Source organism: Drosophila navojoa, chromosome 2, assembly GCF_054131105.1.
Source record: "Drosophila navojoa isolate 15081-1374.11 chromosome 2, UAZ_NAV_1.0, whole genome shotgun sequence".
In the NCBI taxonomy this organism is placed as follows: domain Eukaryota; kingdom Metazoa; phylum Arthropoda; class Insecta; order Diptera; family Drosophilidae; genus Drosophila; species Drosophila navojoa.
Window position 1 is genome coordinate 6,766,270 of NC_142890.1, and position 18,293 is coordinate 6,784,562.

Genomic DNA, 18,293 nt, shown 5'->3' on the forward strand with positions numbered 1-18,293 from the left:
TCATGTTTTGCTCAGTGCGGAAGTGTTCAGACCTCACACTGCTCCTATTGACTATTGACAATGGGTGGATCTGTGGTTCGATCAATTAGCATAAAAACCAGTTTTACTGAGAAGACGACAGCAGCACTAGAAGTAAAAAAAAAAAAAATTACTATGAAAAACACAAACAAATCGAATCTTTGCTTTGGGGAGCGTTGATTGATTCTTTTGTCAAAATACAAGTTGAAGTTTGATATTTGAGCATATATGAAAATATATTCTAGTTTAGAACTCATACAGCATTAACCTTGGCTGTTTCAAGGTCATGAAACAGGCGGGGCCACTCTCATTTAGATACACCAGCATCAAGCATCTATATATGTATATATTTTTAAAACATTTTTTATTTGTGCTAATTTAATGCCGAGCATGGAAATGTTTTTTCTTGTTAAGCATTATTAAGAAGCGACTTTAAAATCTTCATCTCTGTTTCCAAGCTACTTGAAAAAAACTTGTTTTAGGTGGTTTTTTCTCTTTTTCGTTTTTCTTTTCATTTGTTGCGTAGCAGACAGCAAATTAACAGAAATCTTACAAGGAACATTAAATTAAATTAGATTTTTCGGCTCAGCAGACTCATCAATTTCTATATATATATATTTATTTATTTGAGTTTGTGTGCGATTGCGGAGTCTGACCCGAGCAGAGTTTGTTACTCTTTGGATTTCTCTTTAAATCAAATATAATAGTTGATCGTTATTGCCCCCAAGCACATAAGCATTAATATGTTATTAGTTTGTCGAGCAGCTGGCATTTAGCTGCTGATATCTCTGCTCAAACACCTCGGGTTAGTGGGCCCATAAATTTTTATAGCAGTACAATCAACTTAACAGAAATATGAAAGCCATTAGATGAGACACAATGTTGTCTACGGCTGCTTGTCGGACAGGACACGTGCCGAGTAATTGAGACGGCACTCAAGTTCATCGCCATACAAGTCCACACATGTCCTTGAGAGTGGTGTGTCCTTGGGCGCAAGAGAAGGGGTTCGACTCAACAGCCGCTGCTGCCGCCGCCTGTCCATTAGGAGTGCTGTGGAGATTTCGATTAAATGTGTTTCGGTGTAAGTATTTTATGCCCACTCAATTTAAGGGGGGTCGTAAACTAAGTAGAATTACGGGCACGCCCGGAGGGGAGCATAAATATTTTATGATTTAAAACTGGCCCATCCTGGCCGATGGCAAACCAACTATTGAGAGTAACTACCCGCTCCACAAGCCACGGCTGCTCGCCTTACGCCTGACGCCATACGCCGTACGGCGCACGCCGCACAAAAGCAGCTTTATTGCGAAGTGTGTTGAGATCATCTATTTTACTTTCGGAAAGGTAAGCGTATTTCGTGTTCCTTAAGAGCTATCTGATTTATGTTAAAATCCACTTTCAGCCAATAAATCGTTTTAATGTTGCACAGCTTTCAAAGATTCCCGGAACTGAGGCATACGCTCTGCACTTATTTAGCATATATAGCATTCAGACTACATTATATATTTGCATATACTTGTTTTGTGTTGAATTCCTAAGTATATCGCTGAGGGTACTATATCGATAATTGGATTGTTTTTAAAGACTAGATAGATCGGAATATTTCTTGCCGAATATTTCTCAATTTTTGCCCATATTCCATTCCATTGTATTATGCAATGAAATTCATTGTGGTCTTTGTGGCACCATGTGTCAAAAGTTATTTGTCATACAAGCACCCAGCATCCCGGGCAGCCACTTTTCCTGCGCACTGTAGGTGCCGGCCGTATGCAGATGAGTCTGAAACCTGAACCTGAAATAGCGGGCGAGTTGGAGAGCTTGCAAATAAAGCAAGGGGAATATTTTTACTGGCTGCCTGTCGTCCCGGTGAAATGTAAAATTTTGAAAAGATATGCAGCAGCACGTAGCCACATAAATATGTTTGCATACGAGGCTGCTGTGGGACACTGTTCGTGCACTTACCGACGCAATATATAGGTATGAACACGCACGCACACATACGTAGATACACGCATGCAAACATACGCCACACACACTAGACGCTTCGAGCTCGTGCGAAAACAAAGCAAAATGCGAACGTAAACGCAGATGTAAGTAGCAGCAGCAGGAGTAGCAGGAGCAGCGGCGGCAGCCACAAGAGAGCAACAAGAGGCGCCACAGTCAGCATCCAAATCTCACCACAAATGAAAGTGGCAACGCACATGACGCTGTGTGGTTCATTAGTTCCACGAAATATTATAGCCAACATGGCGTATGAGCGACGTTATTCTTTTATGCAAAACGGCATCAGGTTCGGCAACGCCGCCATACCATTCAATACAGTGCCTTTCGTATCGCCTATTGAAACCCCATCGGTAAAATCAAAAACAAAAAAAGGAAGGAAGGAAGGAACGCCAGCAGAGAAAGAAGACATCAGACGCGGTCGCAGCTGCCTTGCGGAGCGTAAATTTGCACGGGGACTCGATTTCCAATTGCCGAACGGAGCTGGTTGTCCCTTTGCACGTTGGAATTTAGCTAGCAGCTCGCGCAGGGTGTGCTCGACTAGGACATATGCTCTATTGTCTGTGTGAATGCCGTTGCATATCGTATGCAATTACGTTTTGTTTTCAGTTTCTCATTTTTTCGCGGCTTAGATAGAAAGCTGGAACAATACAGAAGAAATATAGTATCTTCTTCTTCTTTCTTTCATAGAGTGTACACAAATCCGTGACAAAAGTTTTGTGCTATTCTTCTGCTACGGTACTTTCTCTATTTCCTCTGCTTTTGCTATGCTTGTTTATGTGGCACGCAACTTCTCCATTCCTGGTCCGCTGTGATTCGAAAATGTGCCTCGGAATAGTAAATAGACGGAATGTGTGCCGGTTGGGGCGCCAAAACAACAGCCTGCCATCGAGTATTGAATCGGAGAGCATGATTCCAGCACTAAATATTTTTATATTGCACAGTGCGCATTTGGTATGTTATTGAATGGAAGAGCCCAGCGATGTGATGGCTCACAGCGGGCGCGTAGACTGCCTTCGATATAGTTGGGTTCATTATTCGAGGGAGAAAGAAGAATAATATGAAGTTGGTCTATTTAAATATTAGATGCTATGCCCCATCTGGGCACCTGGGTGCTCGGTACCTGTTTGCATATCATTCAGCTGAGAATTGGAGTTTTTGTTTCGAATGTTTTTTGTTTCCATTTCACAAAAGACATAACAATTATCATTTGAATTATATTGGGTTGTCTCTGCTGCAAAAGTTTTGGACTCACTGATACACTGGCGCTTGTTTGCCCCAAACCAGCTTTTTATTTTGTTAAACAATAACGACAACATTTGCCACGGCCCCGGTGGACAGCAAGGACGGCACAGACAGCAAGCCAAACCCCCAGAGCAGCTATCAACAATGCCCGTACGCGGCATTTCAAAAGTTATTTTCTGAACTAAGTTTGCAACTTTTTGTTGCATATTTAAAACGGGTTTACGCGCAGCTCTTAGAACTGTGGCGAATGAAATGAGATAACTTTGCAAAAATGTATATTCAATTACCTAGCCCCGCCTGCCGGTCCTTCCACTCCCTCAGGATGCTCGCAGAAGTTCAAGCTCGACTCCGTTCCGAGTCAGAGAAAAGCATTTATCATCCCGCAGGAAAACTCACCTGCTCAACATAGATACGGAAACCCGTTGAAAGTTGAACAGCCCAAATAGCAGCAGAAGGCAAAAAAAAAAAAAAGGGACACCATCCTTATTGGCAGACATGTGGGATTTCTCAGCGCCCTGTCCTGCGCCTGACAATTACAATTTGCACAAATGGAATCTCAGCTGTCGTCTTCATTGTCGAAGGGCCTAAATGGAAGATTAGGACGCATGCTTGACGTTAAAAAATAAATTGACACCGCAACGCCTGGCGCTAACGTGTCGCAAAACACGCTTCCACAAATCCCCAAGTGGCGTCCAAGTTGCCCAGAGTCTGCACGATTTGATATCAATCAATAGCGACAATCCCCATAACTCCCTTCCTTCCACGCCTTTCCCATGCCCATTCCCTTTCCCATTCCCATTCCCCATTTAACGTCCGCAAGTGCCCATCCACTTGCCTCAATCAATTGAGTGGTGAAGCAGAAAGTCAAGCAACGCCCGTTGACTTGTGGCTTACAGTGGCCGAGATGAGATCTGAGTTATAACTGGAATCCGAGCTGTTATCTAGCTAATGACAACAGCCCAGCCACACAGAACCGACTGCTTGACAATTTACACAATCATCTTAAGTAGTTTGCTTGGGGTTTTGCCAGCCCTAGTAATATGGATGTGGTATGTAACATATATACATACATATGTATATACACATATACATATGTACATATGTACGTTGATCCCCGCTGTTGAGGCTCTCATTAATTACCACAATACAAGTCTCCACTCGAAGTGGATTTAACTTTCGAAACAAAACTCCCATTTGGCGCAATTGAATCGAGGAACTGTTCATGTACACTGTTCAAAACGAACGGCTATGTGGCAATTGGCCATAAGCCGGATATGCATTACAGTTTCTAATGAGGCAATTGTAGAAATAAGCTGAACGTGCCGCCAACGAGGTCGACGAGGACTTTTCCCGCAGCCAGAACGGAAACAGAACTCGGCTCGGCTTTAGCCAGAAATCGAATGCAAAGAGTGGGGAAGGCAACGAGGGCTCACGACTGCGGTAAGATAAAAGTTTCTTATGGAATTACCTGAACGTGTTTGTATAACAGTTTCACAAGTTTTTACCTCGTCGGGCAAATGCATAAACATGCTTTTATTTCATTCCGCTTGCGGAGCGAACAGCACATTAAGGGTTCAGGAATCGAGACTATTTGCCATCAGCCGCAAATGAATTTATTTCGGATAGTGTTTGCGGCTTTAGAACTTTGACTGCTCGGCTCTGACACTTTATAAAACCCGCCAAACTTAATGCCCCCCGAAAACTCGATTGGCAGCTGGTTTTCGAGTCGAACAGCCAGCCAGGCCACTTGGCAGGCAAGCGCAATAAATATGTATATAAGCGAAGCAATTCAATTTCGCCAGCGCACATGCCACATAATCCCTGGCAGCTTAACGCTGCTTTACTGGGTCGCACACACGAGCGGATAGTTAATTAACCATCAAGAAATTTTCACTCGCCCACAATGGTCAACACGAGGATAGTTCATCCGTATAAAATATAAATTTAAGAATTCCGAGTGCTGTTATTGGGAGCCTCGAGCCTCTAAGCAGACTCTAATAAAGTTCACATGCTTAAAGATTCAATTCAATCTATCTATCTCTGTTGCCCATTGTCTTGTTAAAATTCTGCTGTTAAGATTTGCTACTTTGCTCGAATTTTCGGTAAAAACAATACACTTAGCCGATGGAAGTGGCCGTTAGCTACTGTTGCCAATGAAAACATCAACCCAAATATGTCTAACGCCGTTCGGCGACGAGCAACGCCTGGCCCAAGTCCAAGTGTGTGTGTGTGTGTGTGTGTGTGTGTGTGTGTGTGTGTGTGTGTGTGTGTGTGTGTGTGTGTGTGTGTGTGTGTGTGTGTGTGTGTGTGTGTGTGTGTGTGTGTGTGTGTGTCTGTTTCTACATTCTGCGGCCCTTAATCTAGATTATGTGCCCTTCCAAAATTCAATGGGAATTGAAAATAATAAGAAGAACATTGCTGAGCATGTTCAATTCGGTGAAAATTCCATGTGTGTGTGTGTGTGGCTGTGCGTGTGTGTGTGTGTGCTCGAGTACCTGGCGATTGGAATGGCGGCTGCAGCTGAAGGAGCGGGTCGATGCTACGAAGTATTTGGCTTAGCAGTGGCCATTTCGGTATTTTCCATTTATTCGTTGGTGTTTTGCTTGGATTTGGTAGTTGGTTTCGGTTTTGGCTTTGGCTTTGGCTTGAAGACATAACCGTTTGCTGCTGATACCACCGCAGCTTTCAATAAAAACCAACTTCACCTCCGCCGCACGAGTGCTGTTCCACAAGCAGCGGCCGCAGCGCTGTCGTCCACGTTTCTGTTTATTCTTTACATTTTTATTTTTTTGGGTCACATATTTGGGGCATTACATTTTTATGGCATCCAATTTAAAGTTGAATTTAATTAAATGCTGAGGGACACACCTTACAGAGTTGTTGCCAGCTCTAAGGATTCAAATTATATTAAATACGATTTTAATGTTGCAATTTTTGCGCTGCTGAGAAACGGATTTTCCACACAAATGAAAGAAAGTTTTCGCAAATCGTGGTCTGCGATTGTTATACTTGAAAAGTAAATCAAAGCCTTTTTAGCTATAAATTCTCACCGCCAGATGCAAATAAGAAATAGATTTAACAAAACAAATTCAATTTAATAAAGTAGTTCGTTAGATTCCATTTTGATGTGTGAACAAGTGCTTCTATATAATCACTGTGTGTGTGTGTGCCTCGCTAGCGATATAGACACACACACACACACACTTGTGGGCGTGAGAGAGTATGGTTGTATGCATATAGAGATATTTATGGAATTGGGGCACGCGAGGTGCCTTGGGTAAGTATTGAGAGTGGCCCGGCGCTTGAGAAGGAAGCAAGTCTGCTTACTCCACTGTCACGGACTTGGCCAGGTTTCGGGGGCAGTCGACGTCGCAGCCGCGGAGCACGGCGATGTGGTAGGAGAGCAGCTGCATGGGAATGACGGTGAGGATGCCTTGCAGGCAGTCGACGGTGCGGGGAATCTCGAGGGTGCGCGACGAAAAGGCCTTTGTCTCCTCGTCGCCTTCTTCGCAGATGATCACCGGGCAGCCCTTGCGGGAGGTGACCTGCTGCAAGGCGTTCATGCACTTGACGTAGACAGGATCGCGCAGCACGATCATCAGCACGGGCATGGAATCGTCCACAAGCGCCAGCGGACCGTGCTTCAGCTCGCCGGCCATGATGCCCTCGCTGTGCATGTAGGTCAGCTCCTTGACTTTCTATGAGAAGGAACAGGATGAAATACTTCAGATAACTCCTACTTAAGTACTCCAAGTAAGACTTACCAATGCGCCCTCCAGGCAGGTGGCAAAGTTGTAGCCGCGACCCATGATCAGCAGTGACTTGTGCTGATACAAGTCCTGGGCCAGCTCTCGTACCTTGGAGTCGAGCTTGAGCACTTCGCGAATCTGATCAGCCAACTTGGACAGAGCGTGCAGAATCTCCAAGCGTCGCTGCTGCAAGGACAAGCGATCCTCGGACATGACCAGCGCAAACATCACCAGCGATATGAACTGTGATGTGTATGCCTTGGTGGAGGCCACACCGATCTCGGGGCCGGCATTGATGTGGACGCCGCAGTGCGACTCGCGGCAGATGCTGCTGCCCACGGTGTTGGTGATGCCGACGATGAGGGCTCCGCGTTGCTTGCAGTAGCGCAACGCCATCAAGGTGTCGGCCGTTTCGCCGGACTGCGAGATGAAGAAGCAGACGTCGTCGCGGAATATGGGCGTGTTGCGGTCCAGGAAGTCTGAGGCCAGCTCCACCATGACCGGCAGCTCTGTGAGCTCCTCCAGCAGCTGGCGCGTGGCAACGGCGCTGTGGTACGAGGTGCCGCAGCCGATCAGCATTAGGCGACGGCAGCGCTTTATTTCGGGTATAAAGTCCTTTATGCCACCCAGCACGATGGAGTTTTCTTCGAAGCGGACACGTCCGCGCATTGTGTTGACCACCGAATCGGGCTGCTCAAAGATCTCCTTTTGCATGAAGTAGTCGTAGTTGCCCTTCATGATCTGCTGTATTTCCATCTTCAGCGTGGTAATCTCGCGGGCATGCGGGTCATCCAGGCTCTTCTTCAGGCGATGGATGCTCAGCGTGCCATCCCGCACAGCAGCCACATCATCGTCCTGAAAGGAATTTGTATTGAGTGGCTCAGTAGACGCTTGAATTTATTCATATGACAGGCACTCACCTCCAGGTAGATGACGCGATTTGTGTGCTCGATGACAGCCGAGGCATCCGAGGCAAAGAAATACTCAACCTCCTTCTCCGCCATTGGCATGAATTCCGATGTGCTATCCGAGCGCGGCAACACTGGCAATTCACGAGTTTGTCCATGGGGACGCAACTCTGTTCGATTAATTTGGTATTTGAATGGTGTTGACGTTGCCGATTTGCATTTGAATCAGCATCAGCATTAGCATTAGCATTTGCAGTGGCAGTTGCAGTGGCAGTTGCAGTTGCAGGCAGCATTGCGATTGCGGTCGATGGCGATGGCGATGGGGATGTCGATAGAGTTGCATTTTGACCGAATCGACCAGCGTAAGGGGGACGGCACAGTACGAGACAGGCGGGACGTAATTGTCAGTGTTGCAAGCAATAGGATATGGGTTTATGCATTTAAATATTGCGTGTGTATGTATATACATATGTATTCCAAGTTTATGAGAGAGATATAGAAAGAGAGAGAGAGAGAGAGGGAGAGAGTAATGCAGAAATTAGAAATGAAATATATGTAAGTCCTATCATCAGCAAGCTAAGGCAAATTGAATATTGCTAAAACAAAAATATTTAAATGTCATAAAAACTAAAAGAACATTTAATTCTCTTCTAAACACCCATCACTGAAGCTTGTCAAAAAGAATAATTTTAAAATGTGCCTTGTTATCACACGAGTGAAAAAAGTCGATATGCTCTTTAGGTAATCGTCTTTCAAAACTCTTTTTAATTTAAAACCTTTTGATGCATTGCTTAAATTTCATTTATCCAGCAATTTGTTTGCAACTGACACTTTCCAACAATAAATGTCAGTAAGATGATATTTTTTTTGCTTAAGTAAAAGCAGACAAAATAGAAGAGCTTGACAATTAATTTAGTGCAGATTGTGAAATTAGAAAACCGCATTTAAAATTTATAAAATAAATATTGAATTGAGCAAGTGTAAGCCTTGCCAATGACATCCAAAACATTTGCATCTCAATTTTGCCAAAAACACAAAAATATCCGCTTTGCATACTCCGTCGGAAATCGTAGTGAGTATATTGGCTTTGATCAAAGTGTATTTTTTCTAAGCATATCTATGTATTTTTAAATAATCGTAAGATATCAATATCTCTCTGAGTGTATAACTAACAAGATATTTTAACTATCCAATATGTATATCAAATAAATAATATATATATAAATAAACTGCTAACGAGTATCGTGCACTCGATTGCAGCCGTCTGCAACAATTTTCAAATATTCAATTAAAGTTCTCTAAACTGCGCAATCGATTCCTTAGGAGAGAAAGAACAGATGAAGGTGGTTTATTCCGGCCAACAGAAAGCAAATAAGCATAAATCGTATGTTATATATGAGCTATTATAAAATAATATTGAAATTTTAAGTAATTACCTTGGGGTTTGCCAGAGTCGGCATCTAGACAAGCACGAGAGAGAGAAAATAAACAAATGTTGAATAAAATATCAAAATACAAGTTCAGCTTAGCTATATTTAGGTATCAGCACCAGCACCGAGGAGTTTATAAATTTAATTGATTTGAGAGTGAAGCGAGAAGAGGTTAGTTGAGTTTGATTAGACACTCAGATACCCAGTCACCGGTAGAAGGCAGATAGCGATAGATCGGTAGAGCACGGATTTAGATTAGTTGACTACCTTGATCGGAGCTCAGTTGCTTGTCATCTAAACGTTGGAAATTAACACAGAGGATCAGCAGAGATGCGGCAAACGAGGAAGAAGGGTCGCCAAAGGATGTATTTTGGGGCGATAGTGTTGAAAAGTTTCAGAGTGCCGTCAGGGAGAGACAGTTGGTTATTTTGAAAGAGAGAACGAACACGCATAACACAGACAGATACGAGTATGTACATGTATTGAGATAAAAGACAAGAGAAATCGTTGTGTGAAATACAGAAGAGATACAGAAGTGACTCTACAGAAAGACAATTTATTCCCTTCGCTGGGCCAGCATCGCTTACCTTTGCCGTACAGAATAGGAATGTGATCCGTGGCCAATCGGGTCTTTGTCTTAATACCGACGAGCAGGGGGGAGCTACGCCGTGAGGCGACGCACTCGCCCGGGAAATGCTTCGATTTAACAGCAATGGCAAATGCGCCTTCCTGTCGGCACGAAATAAGTGAAACACATCATGAGTACTCTATAACATAATGAGATTCGGCTTCCACCTGAGTGGACTCACTTACCACTTGCAGAATCGCCTGCTCCACGAGCTCCCGGAACGAGTAGTTGGGATGCTTTTTCCACAGGTGATGCACCAGCTTGGCAAAGACCTCGGTGTCCGTGTCCGACTCGAATTCGTAGCCCTTCTTTGACAGGAAGGTCTTCACGTCGTTGTAGTTGGTAATGATGCCATTGTGGACCACGACAAAGCTGTTGCCCTCATCCGAGCGTTGCGGATGCGAGTTGCGCTCACAGGGCACGCCGTGGGTGGCCCAGCGTGTATGTGCAATGCCAACGTGCGTCTTCACCGGCTCACTGTACTCGGCGCCATTGAAGTCTGCGCACGTGCAATACAATTGGATTAACAATCGGGGCTGCAACGTAAATCAGATTCAGCTACGACTTACGCTCTTGAATCGCATCCTCCAGCACCTTGACCTTGCCAGTGCGTTTAACCATCACAATGTCCTTGTTGTCGGGCGAGTCGATGGCGACGCCGGTAGAGTCATAGCCACGGTATTCCAGACGCTTCAGGCCTGTCACCAGCAGATCCAGCACCTCCTGGCGGGACTTGGGCGTTAGATAATTCAGGTATGCGAAAATGCCTGTAGACAAGTACAATGGACACACTTTAGTTTATAACAAATGCCAGCGAGCTTATCGAAATGGGAGTAAGATTAATATGCAATAAATACATTTTGCAAGAGCTAAAGTTATTGAGTGCCAGCCAAAGCCCAACCAGTTATGAGGAAATCTGCATCAGAAACCAGTTTGGGATTGGGCCTTTCAGGTAAGTGCACTGCTTCAATAAGTGGCTTAGCGGCTTTGTTACCGTCCACTTGAAGTTATTTTTGGAGTGGAGCGAGGCGAAAGGCCATCGGGTAAATTCAAGTAAATGCATAAGTCCGTAGTTGTTTTATTACAAATAAAGGCATTTAACATTAAAACCTTTTTATTCCGAATTGTTTTTAGCCTGAGTGGTTATCAGGATAGCACTAATTTCGGTCACTTTGATATGGGCAATTGATTCATTTTCACTCACAAGGAACCACTTTTATAACATGATAATAAGTAACGCACATTATCTTGTTGAATGCTTGGCAGTTTATTTGATAAGTATTACTTACCACACATTATATCGCTTAGTTAATCGTAGTCTTTTTAAATTTTCGTCAGTTACCTGATATGAAATAAATATATAAACAAAAGTTAGTTAATGTTTTACCAAATAGTTTTTATAAATAATTAAACTACATCTCAATATGTCTCAATAAGAGTATCCAATAGTCACCATACTATTTGTGTTGTAACCTGCACCAACACAAACCTGGTTTCGTATGGAAGTAAAGTAAAGAGAGTCTTAATTTTAGAGAGTGGTACTTGTTATACTCTGTCTCTCGATAATGTGCATGTGTATGTGTATGTGTATGTGTATTTATTTACAAACACACGGGTGCTCTTATCAGCCAGCACGTCAACTATTCAGAATCTTTCTTTCCGCTGCGGCTACCGGTCCACTTTATTCTCTAGTAGTTCTAGTTCGAGGTCCCGTCCTCTTTCCCGTTGCTGCTGCTGCTGCGTAAACACGATTTCTCAGTTTTAAATCAAATGGCAATTTCTTGTAGTCAAGTTTCTTGTTTTGGTTTTGCCTCTCTATACCCTGTAACTAGGCACGCATAGCAAATGAAGACATGTACGACTAGAGAGTTTTTTGAGAAATGTTGAGCATTTTTATTGATACACATAATATGATTGCTGAATTCATTTCATTTCTATTATTAATCTGAAAATAACTTTTTGATGGTCGGCCATTTGGTATAGGGTATGGCATTATCTAGTTAATAAGTTGATCAATTCTAACTAGTATTTACAGTTTGTGGATTTCGTCTAGCTAAATGCGACGCAATATATATACATATACATATATAATTATTCGTTTATATATATTCATATATGTGATTGGGAACGAGTCCAGGTTTGGGTCTGTATTTGGTTGGTCAGGCTTACGCATGTGTTGGAGTTATGTATGTTGATTTGAAGCGACATAGCTAGCCTTTGTGTGCTCACAAGTTAGAGCATAATTTCTGTCGAATGGGCTCAACGATTTGGAATTTTTATCTTTTGGCACTAAACGTGTTTACTACGCCACGTTCTGGAGTGTGGGGCAAGTACTACTCAGGTGCAACACGTACTGGAATGACTGTGTGTGAGTGTGTGTATGCGTGTCTCGCCTCCGCCTGCCCCTCTTACTGGTGGGTGTGACAGAATTCTTGAAAGCTCTCAGATGCAGCCCTGCCACGTCTTTCACTCTTTCTCCAGTGGCAATCGTCAATAGTTAACATGCGCTCCCTGCCCGCCTCAGCAGCACCTCAGTCACGCTCGTTCGTTGGCTGTGATTGGCATTTTTAATTTGCTCTCCGGTGCCGGCCAGGTACTGGAGCCAAGAGTATCGAGTGGGCAGCAGAGACGTAGCGGACCGTAATACGGTAATTAAATCGATTCAGCCATTCAGAATTCATCTGCAATCATTTCGTTCTGGTGTTTCGCAGTGGCAACTATGTCACATGCTCCGACTCCTCGGCTCTGCCTTAGCTCTCAGCTCACAAGGAAAAGAAATAAAAGGTAACCAGAGTGGGCCGTGCTTTCCACTAATGAATCAATTCTGAGTACATAGCCCTTAAAAGCGACTTATCACACATAGATAAGAGCAACCGGCGATCGTAGACATTGACAGAATCGTTGGCGCCAGTAAAAACCAAAATGCTTTGACACTGATGCATAGGGATTGCGGTAACTTTAATCGGTTGGTCAGATCATAAAACTAATGCAACGCATGCAAGGAAACTTCGCCCATCAGAAGGAATTTAAAAGCTATTATAATCGCACAGCGAGTGCTATCTATCTAATCACAGTTAAGCAGTTGGACTGACTGGAAATCACATAAATTAATTACTATTTGTATTTTTGGAAAGCGTATCTGAACAATCGGAAGTTGTCTGGCCGTTATCAGCTAATTACTTGCAAAACTCTTTTTAACAAGTGTCCATTGACATTGATAAAGAAACACAAAGTTGGCATTGCAATTGCTTCTCTATATTGACAGCATTTGCGCATCAGCTGCGGACCGAGCAGTTGAGTAAACTCGACTGGAGCACGCGTGGGTACTGCTTAGTGGCTGGTTTGCTGGCTCGAGTCGAAAAGACTATGTTGTTTATTTAGTTTGTATGCGAAGCGAATGATATTTCGGAATGCTGCCACATATTTTAAGTTTGTTTCTTTTTCAGTTGTGAAGCGAAGTCGCCAGCATCTACGCTGAGAGCACTTGCAACTATTTTATCAGTTCAGATTGGGTTTATTTTGTATTTATTTATTTATTATATATTTATTTGTGCATGCTGCTCTGCCGCAGCGTGGGTGTGCGTGTGCGTGTGCGCGTCTGCGAGAGCTTGTACGTTTGCGGTCTGAAAGAGCAATCAGCGGCGCTGCAAACAGCGAACAGCGAACAGGTATTTTATATAAGACGAGACAACAAATTTTGACCGCAATTTCGGGTTTAAAGCGGGTTTTGTTGCCCCATAACATTTTCGTGTTGTTCAGTGGCTTTTGCATTGTGTTATTAAATAATTCAATTAGTGTTTGTTGCGCTGGCAACACCGCAACACCATACCCAGCACAGCACAGCACAGCACAGCACAGCCCAGCACCCCTTTCGCACCACTCACTCAATTTCATTTTCGATACCAAACATTTTGAAATGCGCAAAGAGTTCCGTCAAGCACTTTAGCCAGTTTGTTTGTTTGTGTGGGTGTGGGGTGGGGTAGTTGATTTTGTATTTATTACAGCACTTTGCATTCGAAACTCCAGAATTGTTTTGATAAACACATTAAAACATTTCGAACAGCTATCTACACTCTACACTCACACGATATGCACAGGTCGTTGTCGTTGTCGTTGTCGTTGTTGTTGTTCGTTTATTTAATTGCCTGTGTGGTATTGTCTTTGAGTTTGACGTGGTAACTGGTTGGTTCGGGTCTGGTAACGCACTCGCTGCTGGCCAACTCCGCTGTGAAATTAACACTGAGCTCGCTCTGAAAAGAAACACACACTAAATGCGCTGCTTTTATAGGCTAGCCAGAGGTATCGGTGACGCCAGCGTCACGCCGGTTCCACATTGGCGCTGCGATCGTTTTTGCCAAACACTGAGAGGCCGAGGCATAGCCTACTCATACTCACATTCACACTCAAGCCGACACTCGCACTCGCACTCGCACTCGCACTCTTACGTTACATTCAATTGCAACAACAATTGAGAGAGCCAAGCAAATGCCGTTGGAGTTCCAGAAGACAGTTACGCTTATCGCTAGCTATGTAGCTAGCATTAAAGAGAGCCGATCCCAGACATAGCTGCCATGCTTGCCTGCAGGCCGTTTACTTTTAGCATACACTGTATTACGATATGCTAATAACAACATATATATTTTATTAGTTATTTGTTTCTTTTTTTAGGCATCCAATTTAAATCATTTAAGAAGTTGTTTTGTATATGGCAAATATCTTAATAACAAATTAACTATGAGCAACATATATTAGGCATATCGAGAGGCATTGCTAAACATCCGACTTTGTCTAGACCAATCAATTATAAGCAATTGGCGCCTTCGATGCAAAATCAATTTCAGCTGACACAAAAACATGTTTTCCGAATGGAATAAATTATATGTGCCAAGACATAAATAATGCATGTTTATCAAATGTCGCAGCATAATCATAAAATGTTGTTTCTAATAAGCTTATTATATATTAGTGCTACCCGCTTTAGAGATGCATTATAGCACTCGGGCTCATGCTCTTTAATGCCCGGCGATAAGCGTAACTTCTTCAAGAGCGTTGGAGTATGGCATTTGCTTGTGCTCCCACAATTGTTGATTTTTTCAGTAGGTGTGAGTGTGAAAGTGAGTGTGAGTACATTTGCGAGTGTGACTGTGAGTACAGATCGAGTGTGAGTAATGGAATTGAGCCCGTGGGCTGTGTCTCTCACTTTGACTCTCTGTGGTTGGCATATACATATATCCGTTGCTTTGCTTTGTTGCATTTGTTGCTCTGGATACAGGCTTTGAGCAATTTTCTGCTAAAAAGTTTAGAGACTTGCGCCTTATTTAACCTGTTGTTATTCAGAAATACATTTAATTAATTTACACAGACCCGCATGCTCTTGAGCTTTTACCACTTTCAAAGATATTCTATCACAAATCAATATCTTGTATTTTCAGTAGATATCCAGGGCATTTATTGTTTACAATAGTCTATTTATTGATGAATAGATGTTGTACGTTTAATAGACCTCTGTCAAATGCTTTGACCACGCCCCTCTGACATTTCTTTAGCCACGTACTCGCAGGGCCTTAAAATCGTTCCCAAACTCGTTTATTGCGATATTTATGCCAAAAAGGCTTGATTGAACTCTGGCATTTGGCTCGCAATTGTGTGTCTGTTTAATTATTTGGGATATTGAGTCCGAGACGGATTGATTTGACTTTTAGTTACCGCATCAAGCTGAATGGCATTAAACGTAATTGTACTTCGATATTTAACTGCGCTGAACATGGCTTTTCCCATTAAATAACAATTAATTAATTTTTTAGTTGACAAAGGAAATCAGCATATGGGAGTTGATTCAATGCATTTAAGTTATGCCCCATAAAAAACAAAAATAAACTTTTTAATTTAATTTATTTTTAAACAACACAGTTACACACTCTTTATTTCCCTATCAATTTGTTGCACTTCAATAAGTGATCCGACTGATGTGTCAGTGCTTTGTATGAAAATGAGAAAAAAATTCGCTTGCCATTTGTCGCATGTTTTATATTTTGCACTTTTTTATAACGATATTTAATATGCAATGTGCATAAATTCATGAATTGCATATTGCAGGTTTGGAAAAAAAAAAAGATTAAAACGTAATAAAATAATATAAAAATAATGGAAAATCGAAAATGTGAATATTTAATTTCGGCTACATTGTGCCTAAATGTGAAAAAAATGGTGTTGGTGTACATCTAGAAAATATGGATGAAAATAAATATTCAGAGCCCGAGGCTGGCTGGAGCGTAGTATGATTATTGCCAAATCCCCAAACCGGTTCAATATACAAATTATGCGTGAACAGAAATAATATCTAAGCGCAGCACCGGTTTCAATACGTCAGATCATAACCTGAACCGTAAATGATAAATATTCATGATTTCTTTTTCTAACTCTAACAACACCAGCAGCACGGTTGTTGTCGGTTGTTGTCAATATGTTATCGGAGCTTTGGTATCTCTTTCGTCTGCTTCAGCTGTTGTATTCAGTTTTTGTTTTGCTCACGCCAGCTGACCTTGACTTCCATTCGAAAGGAAAAGTGATGCTACAACTTGCAATGTGGATTAAAAACCTGTCCGGCCCATGGAAGCTCTCCAGATGCTTGGCTTAAAATGACAGCAAGGCGAAATAGTTGAGGGAATCGAACTAAGAATTCACCAAGTTGTTTCTTATTTCTTATATCTAGTGTAGTATGTGGTAAAAGTCGAGCTCTTATTCCTGTAATTCTTTTTCTCTACGCCCCTCCCATTTGCCCCTCTGCTGCACAGGTTTTGCTTCCTTGTAAGCGACAAGCAGCATGCAGCATTGGCGAAAAACGAGTTTCGAGTGGATTGGTTAACAGTGTCTGGCCACCAGAAGTATCGACTGCAAATCGCAATCAATCTGGCCTGGCTGACCTTGTGTTCAAGCGTCTTGCACTACCGGCAGACCTCTTACTTCCACGCGATTGCCAACGGTCGGGCAATGCAACTGCTGGCCCTCAACCAGTTAGAGAATAGCAATAATTAGTATAGATCATTAGTATTTAGTGTTTAGCTAATGTACCCTCGAAATTGTGTAAAAATCAGTTGGCTCGAGCCACGTCAGTTACTCTGAGACACATCGCGAACACGTTTTACAACCAGCTAGGTGTGGCCGCCGTGAGACAAAGTAGAAATTGTAGTGCTTATCAATGCACTGATAACTATCGACGAAAGCAGACTCTTTGCCAATAATATAATGGAAGCGCTGATGCAAGACAGTATTGAATTTGGAATATTTGCTAAACAAACAACTGCTGCGAAATTTGATTAATTTCAAGTCACTTTGAATAATGAATTTCCGTGTACATTTATTCAGTTTAAATAAGGCAACAATTCGTTCGAAATAATTAAATAAAGCGATATGCTCGTCTCACGTGATGCATAAGGTAAACATTCTCTACCTCTGCCATTCTCCATTCTCTAGCAGCAACAACTTTCTGAGAAACCTGAAGAAATGGCTGCACATAAATTGTCTAGGGTTGACTTTCAAAGTTTGAGCTGCAAGAGCAAATTAAAATTAAATACGACATGTGTGCAGGTGTATCCTTGACAGGATGAAGAGCTCTAGCTGCTTGAGAACTGGGAAAGCACTTGTAGAAAATAAAATTACATTAATTCAGTTGAAACAAATTGATTCAAGTACGCGCAAGCTCCTTTGACATCATGAACTGTGACAGAGAACTTTTAGCTTTTGTTGTAACACCACGACCCAGGACCCCTTAACTTCTACCCCCGGTCTAGTCACACTTGGCAAATAATCTTCAAGTGCTGTGAGCAATAAAAACTCTAAATCCAAATCCAAACACATATCTGGCTGTGAACACTTTAACATATGACACCATCGTGCGACTCAAATGTGCTTTGCGCTAAGATTGAGCAAATCGCTCCTTTGGGTGCTAAAAGTTTACTCTTGTGTTCCCCCTGAAGCAGCTGAATATGCTTCGCTCTGGGGCTTCATAGATCACGCACAAACTTTATACGATAACCGAAATATTTATATGGACTTGTGTAACATAATACTGGAATAATATACAGTTAGATATTAATTTGAAGAAAATTTGTTGAATAAAAGATGTAAGACAAACTCTTTTTCTTACGATCTTTGTTTTTGGAGCGCATGCTTCAGTGTGAAATTCGTTCAATTTATTGTGGAAATATTTATGTGAAAGGGTACGAGGTCTAATGCCAGCCGGCACTTTGTTTATCTGTAAAAGAAGTTTACAATAATATGGAACAACTGAACTAAAGGCAAATTCACAGCGGCC

General features: G+C 42.4%; 1 protein-coding gene across 8 annotated transcripts; it reads right to left on the minus strand.

The window, feature by feature from the left end:
* Positions 1 to 6,338: 6,338 nt before the first annotated feature.
* On the minus strand, positions 6,339 to 14,317 carry Gfat1 (Glutamine:fructose-6-phosphate aminotransferase 1). 8 transcript variants are annotated; one of them, XM_089259698.1, is made up of 10 exons: positions 14,064 to 14,317; positions 11,269 to 11,321; positions 10,549 to 10,746; positions 10,165 to 10,478; positions 9,939 to 10,080; positions 9,619 to 9,645; positions 9,358 to 9,381; positions 7,934 to 8,091; positions 7,029 to 7,868; positions 6,339 to 6,962 (listed from the first exon to the last, which is right to left on the minus strand). In XM_089259698.1, the coding sequence occupies exons 2-10, from the start codon at positions 11,273 to 11,275 to the stop codon at positions 6,588 to 6,590; spliced, it is 2,085 nt and encodes a 694-aa protein (XP_089115824.1). In that variant the 5' UTR covers positions 11,276 to 11,321; positions 14,064 to 14,317; the 3' UTR covers positions 6,339 to 6,587. The 8 variants fall into 8 exon arrangements, with proteins under 8 accessions (XP_089115824.1, XP_030243241.1, XP_030243239.1 ...); XM_030387381.2 differs by having other exon boundaries at positions 7,934 to 8,055; positions 14,058 to 14,317; XM_030387379.2 differs by having other exon boundaries at positions 14,058 to 14,317.
* Between the last annotated feature and the right edge of the window lie 3,976 nt (positions 14,318 to 18,293).